The 6,531-nt window shown below is 40.7% G+C and overlaps 1 protein-coding gene across 1 annotated transcript; it reads right to left on the reverse strand.

The window, feature by feature from the left end:
- Positions 1 to 2,149: 2,149 nt before the first annotated feature.
- On the reverse strand, positions 2,150 to 6,155 carry LOC137283807 (probable serine/threonine-protein kinase DDB_G0275165). The gene is made up of 2 exons (XM_067815491.1): positions 6,140 to 6,155; positions 2,150 to 3,564 (listed from the first exon to the last, which is right to left on the reverse strand). Exons 1-2 carry the CDS (start codon positions 6,153 to 6,155, stop codon positions 2,150 to 2,152), a joined length of 1,431 nt encoding a protein of 476 aa, XP_067671592.1.
- Between the last annotated feature and the right edge of the window lie 376 nt (positions 6,156 to 6,531).

The raw sequence follows: 6,531 nt of genomic DNA on the forward strand, positions 1-6,531 counted from the left end.
CAGAATGTCAAGTCACAAGAATAAAAATTCGAAATTTCTCAGTTCAGTACTGTGTATGGCCACTCCGCGCATTCACTACTGCCAAACACCGTCTCCTCATCGACTGCCTGATGCTTGTGAACACGTGGTTGGGTATTCTGTGCCATTGCTCTTGCAAGTCAGAGCAGCAAATTCCTGCAAATTCTGAGGTTGGTTCCTACGACCACGAAGCCTTCTCCCAAGTGCATCCCAAACGTGCTGTATTGGATTACAGTCAGGGGACCTCGATGGCCAGTCCATGACGTTGATTCCAGCGTTTTGAAGAAAATTTCGTGTCAACATCGGCCGAGCATTATCATGCTGGATCTGTAGACCTGGACCACGAGCTGCCATGAAATGAACGAGTTCAGGGAGCAGCTGTGAGGTTTCCACGGATGACCAGAAGACAGGAACGGTTGTTCACACAGAAAGCACCCCACACCATGCAACTTCCGCCCCCGAATCTGTCGACTTCCGTACACAACACTGGGCATACTGTTCACGACGTCGTCTCCAGACTCTATGCCTGCCGTCCACGAATCTGTGGGTATACCTGGATTCATCGGTAAAGACGACTCGATTAAAGTCTCTCTGGGTCCATCGGAGGTGACGTTGGGCCCACAGCAGACGTTAATGAAACGGTGTCAATATTGGCCCACGATATGGACGTCGAGAACGGAGACTGGCAGCCCGCAACCGCAACCGCAACCGCACCCGACCTTGGGCGATTAGAAGTGGTGCCAGTTTGTTGTAGACGACCCCGTAAGTCATACACTGTACGACGGCTGCATCCCATTGCTCTTGCGACGCCAAGAACTGATCTTCCCGCTTGGAACATGCCAACGGCAAGTTCACGTTGCACATTTGACAATCGTGGCATTTAAAATACCGTTTGAACTGTGGTTTAAAAGCGTGTGTTTTTTTTTTCAATTCTAGAGGCCCATGCAAACACCGTGCAGATGAAAAAACTTCGATGCGAAGATCACGTGATCGACTGCACGTGCAAAACCTGATTTGGCACTGACTACATTTGCACGACGAATGGATGGGTTTGAATAGATTCTGCTAACGTTTTTTTCCAGAGTCGAAAGATAGGGGTCCCATTTCGGATACATGGATGTGTCATCAGAGACCAAATATTCATTATTTTTAAAAATAACATTTTGTGAAGTTTCTTTTTTGACTCAGTATATATTGTTTTACAAAACGCCACCATATTCTTGTGCCCATCGAGGAAGTTATCCTATCGTCTATTTTTAATCACACTTTCTTTTTAAATTGCGTATTAAGCTGACAACTTTATATCTGACTAATCGGAATCTTGAGTATCGCATCTTGAATAATTTCACGAAGATTTTTCATATTTGCTGGTCTTATGAAATTGCTGTGACAGTTTTAATAGTCCCATTTACTTTAACACTGCAAAGGAAATGATTTCAGAGTAAAACCCTATGAAAGTAATTCATTTAGATATTTCGTTACAAACAATGAAGGATGTGCCTATCGTTTTTCCAAGGATTATACTTGGACAAGTCACTGTTCCTTTGTCCAGTTCTTATGGCTAAGGAAGTATCAGAAACACACTGATCATACCGTGTACATGTATGTGTATGTGTGTATGTGTGTATGTGTGTGTGTGTGCGTGTGTGTGCGTGTGTGTTCTCAGACTGCCCACTAACACTCTTTCGATACAGAGAGTCAATATATTTTAGAGAGAAATCACCAGACTATTTTTATTTCCATTTCTTCTTGATAAAATGTCAAGTGTGCCTTGTTATTTTTTATTGTTTATTTCTTATTATTGTGCGGCTTTCTACCTCTGGAATTCTTTTATCTCCAACTTAGCCGGAGATAGAACCTAATGTTTGACGAATAAAGACAATTCTGGTAAATATTACTGCATGAAAAATATTCTACCAGAAATTTCTGCAAAAGAGAAATTGTTCCATAAATGTCTGTAGATATGGACCTTTTAACCGATTTGTGAACAACGTGAACACACTTGTACATTATAGTTTTCCATTCCTCTTTTCGAGATCTTTCTAATGATATACTAAATGTCTTGGTAGCGTGCTTCCTCCTGTGTTACTGGCTTACTGAAGACCAGTTCTAAAATTGTGATCTTCACGGGTCAGGTTGACGAGGCAGTATTTAAAGTCGTAGTTGTTGAAACAGACGAGAGAGTAGTTTCAGTTGTTGATGTTGAAGTAGATGATGGAGTAGTTACAGTTGTTGTTGTTGAAGTAGATGTGGGAGTAGTTACAGTTGTTGTTGAAGTTGATGGTAGAGTAGTTACAGTCGTTGTTGTTGAAGTAGATGTGGGTGTAGTTACAGTCGTTGTTGTTGAAGTAGATGTGGGTGTAGTTACAGTCGTTGTTGTTGAAGTAGATGATGGAGTAGTTACAGTCGTTGTTGTTGAAGTAGATGTGGGAGTAGTTACAGTTGTTGTTGAAGTTGATGGTAGAGTAGTTACAGTCGTTGTTGTTGAAGTAGATGTGGGTGTAGTTACAGTCGTTGTTGTTGAAGTAGATGTGGGAGTAGTTACAGTCGTTGTTGTTGAAGTAGATGATGGAGTAGTTACAGTCGTTGTTGTTGAAGTAGATGTGGGTGTAGTTACAGTCGTTGTTGTTGAAGTAGATGATGGAGTAGTTACAGTCGTTGTTGAAGCAGATGAGAAAGTAGTTACTGTCGTCGAAGTAGATGAGGGAGTAGTTACAATCGTTGTTGTTGAAGTAGATGAGGGAGTTGTTACAATCGTTGCTGTTAAAAAAGATGAGGAAGTATTTGTCTCAAAGTGGTCAACGGAGTAGTTACAGTCGTTGTTGGAGTTAATGAGGAAGTAGTTAAAGTCGTTGCTGTTGAAGTTGATGAGGAAGTAGTTACAGTAGTTGTTGTTGAAGTAGATGTGGGAGTAGTTACAGTCGTTGTTGTTGAAGTAGATGTGGGAGTAGTTACAGTCGTTGTTGTTGAAGTAGATGTGGGAGTAGTTACAGTCGTTGTTGTTGAAGTAGATGTGGGAGTAGTTACAGTCGTTGTTGTTGAAGTAGATGTGGGAGTAGTTACAGTCGTTGTTGTTGAAGTAGATGTGGGAGTAGTTACAGTCGTTGTTGTTGAAGTAGATGTGGGAGTAGTTACAGTCGTTGTTGTTGAAGTAGATGTGGGAGTAGTTACAGTCGTTGTTGTTGAAGTAGATGTGGGTGTAGTTACAGTCGTTGTTGTTGAGGTAGATGTGGGAGTAGTTACAGTCGTTGTTGTTGAAGTAGATGTGGGAGTAGTTACAGTCGTTGTTGTTGAAGTAGATGCGGGAGTAGTTACAGTCGTTGTTGTTGAAGTAGATGTGGGAGTAGTTACAGTCGTTGTTGTTGAAGTAGATGTGGGAGTAGTTACAGTCGTTGTTGTTGAAGTAGATGTGGGAGTAGTTACAGTCGTTGTTGTTGAAGTAGATGTGGGTGTAGTTACAGTCGTTGTTGTTGAAGTAGATGTGGGAGTAGTTACAGTCGTTGTTGTTGAAGTAGATGTGGGAGTACAACCCGAGGTGAAACCGGTCTTAGAAATGACCACCTTGGTGAATACTCGAAACTTAAGTTGAAACAACCGCACCTAATTGACGCAACTCTGTTTACCGCGAATGAGTTTAGTTTTACGTCTCTTTCAGCAATATTCCAGCAATATCACGGCGGGGGCACCAGAAATGGGTTTCAAGCACACCCATGTGGGGAATCGAACCCGGTCTTCGGCATGACGAACGAACGCTTTAACCACTAGGCTACCCCACCGGTCCAGTGTTTATCGTACTGCGGTGCAATGGACAAACGATAACGGTTTCCCTGTGTGTTTGCTTTAACTAGAAAAGAAGAACCCTTTTCTATAAAGGTAGCTACCGGTGCAATTATCTATATGTAATCATTATCCTTTTGCTTGAAGTATCGAAATTAGATAATAGAAATGGCATTAAATAACACTTGACAAAAATAATGAAGATTCTTTTAACACAAAACATAACAGCATTATTTTCAACGAGTCCATGTAATGATCATAAAGCATGAAATTGCTTACGCCACAACTGACAGTACAAACTGTCCAATCAGCTATGTGTCATCTTCAACCCTTGACAGAGTACTACTCCTGGCTAGTGCCAACTCGTTAACTCTGTTTGTACAACTTGAGTTGTCGTTTATGGATAAATAGGTTTATTCAATGCTTCTGTCTTCGTAAAGGCAAGTGCTTGTGGTTTTGTGGGTATAACAAAGCCCTTTGTGCCGTAGCGGATTACCGGGAGATTATCGCCTCGCTCCGCGGTAGCGGTGACTGACAATTCGACGCGCACGTGTTATTACAATAGGATTAACATCCCTCAACACCTTGGTAATGGGCTTACCTGCACATTAAAGCAAACGGGGGCTACTGCCTTTCAAAAATTGTTGGGCCAGTAATGTGTTTGCTTACATTAATTGCTTGTGAAGCGGAATACTTAGTGGAAAATCCAGCGTAAATAGCTTGGTTTTGCATATATTGAATTACGACGTTTAAGATACTCATTGCCCAGAAAACATTCGGAGGTCATGAAACGTATGAAGTATATTGATGAAATGTTACTAGCCCAGTATTTAGTTCCCAACATAACAATTACTTCATTAAAGTACACATCTGTTAAAAGATAAAGATCTTTCAAAATATCATCGAAAAAGAATATCATCAAATGTCGTGTTATCGGAATGTGGTGACGGGTTTATACTCTGCAAATGTGGATTTGAATCAGCGAAAATATGTACAGGCTTCTTTAGGCACACACACACAGGCGTGCGCCCGGGCTCGCAAACACACATACCATATGCACCTGAACACAATACACCTGGCACTGCTGTTTAACGCATGCGTTTTAAGAAATACGCATTGCTGCTGTAGTTCAGCACAAAGGCTCCCACCCGACACGGGTACATAATGTATATCACTGACTCAACGCGCATGTCACGCACGCACCCACCCACCCACTCACTCACTGAAACATACACGTTGCCTTTAACATAATTCTAAAATTCCTGCTGTACATATCTGGTTTCCACCTCTTATCCTTTGTGAATTCACTGGCTTCATCAACTTATGATCAATGCGAAGCCACATATTTTAGCTATGTTGTTTTCCTTGTTACACATTTAAATACATCCCCTCCTCTTTGTGTTACAACCCCGCTTGACGATGCTACACGAATCTATATCGGAACGTCACACTCACGAAATTGGTAGCCTAAATCTTGTCAGTATTATACGAGGACACATATAGTCTAAACAAATTATATTCAATGTCTTATTTGAATACCTTCATTACATTAACACATGAATACTGAAAATAATAAACAGCATGCATGATAGGAAAGCAAGCACAGACGAATGATATACGTTTTAAGTGGCATTTGGAAACTGTTCTTATGAACAGGGCGGATAATTATATGGATATACTTACTGATTGCAATGCATATAAAATTAATTAAGAAAAAAGTATTTCCAGTGAACTCTCATGTTTATATCAATATTTAACTTTGAGCACTGAAATGGAACGTTATAGATATACTGACATATAAACAAACTCACATTTAGTTTTTCACACAAAATTACACACATAGGTGTCGTATTCCATACTTAGTCAAATACTAAGGAACAGGAGAAATATATACGTATGTCAGGTCTCATATAGTTTATGTAAGTAGTCGATAAATATGGCTCTTATTTTGAGACACGGTGATAAACTGGTGTTCCTATACATACTCACGTTGCACTAAGGCACACTATTATAAAACATAACCGTAAGACCATATGTTTATTACTGTTATTATTCTCATTGACATGACAGTGATATGAAGATAACTGATTTATCGACCAGCTTTAAGGGAACAGGCCATTTACTATTCAGGGTGGACTCGGGGTGGTAGACAGGACAGAGACTCCAGCGCATAAACCGATGCCTACATGTAGGGATGTTTAACATTTCACTGTCTCATCACGCCCCGCGCCTCATCTTCCCGTCGGATGCAAGACACAGAGAAGCGCAATTATTTTATACCGCCAACTATGACGAATGGCTAGTGAAGACCATTCAATTGAGGCACATTTATCAACTGTCACACTTAGGTCATAGGCCATATCCGTTTATCACCTTTAACCTTACAATGGTTTCCTGATTAGTATAACGTAACCTTTTGTATACAACAAATTATATTTCAAACACTCCACATGTCACTACAGTGACATGGAACGTGGGCGAGCCTGGTCCATCAATATATCGATGAGCGAGCCCGTTATTTGTCTCAGAATTTCCATTTACATAATAGTCATATCTGACCTTTCAAACCTGTTGTCGAGTTTACGGAGACAAATATGTGTTTCAAACTCATCCATATTAATAAATCGGGATTACACTGGGAAAAAATTATCTCTTGTCCTAATCGCGGCAGCCGTTCGGGATGTTGATACATTACTTAGCCATAGAATACACTGATTGCTGAAATTACGCGTTCCA

This window comes from Haliotis asinina, chromosome 5 (assembly GCF_037392515.1).
Source record: "Haliotis asinina isolate JCU_RB_2024 chromosome 5, JCU_Hal_asi_v2, whole genome shotgun sequence".
In the NCBI taxonomy this organism is placed as follows: domain Eukaryota; kingdom Metazoa; phylum Mollusca; class Gastropoda; order Lepetellida; family Haliotidae; genus Haliotis; species Haliotis asinina.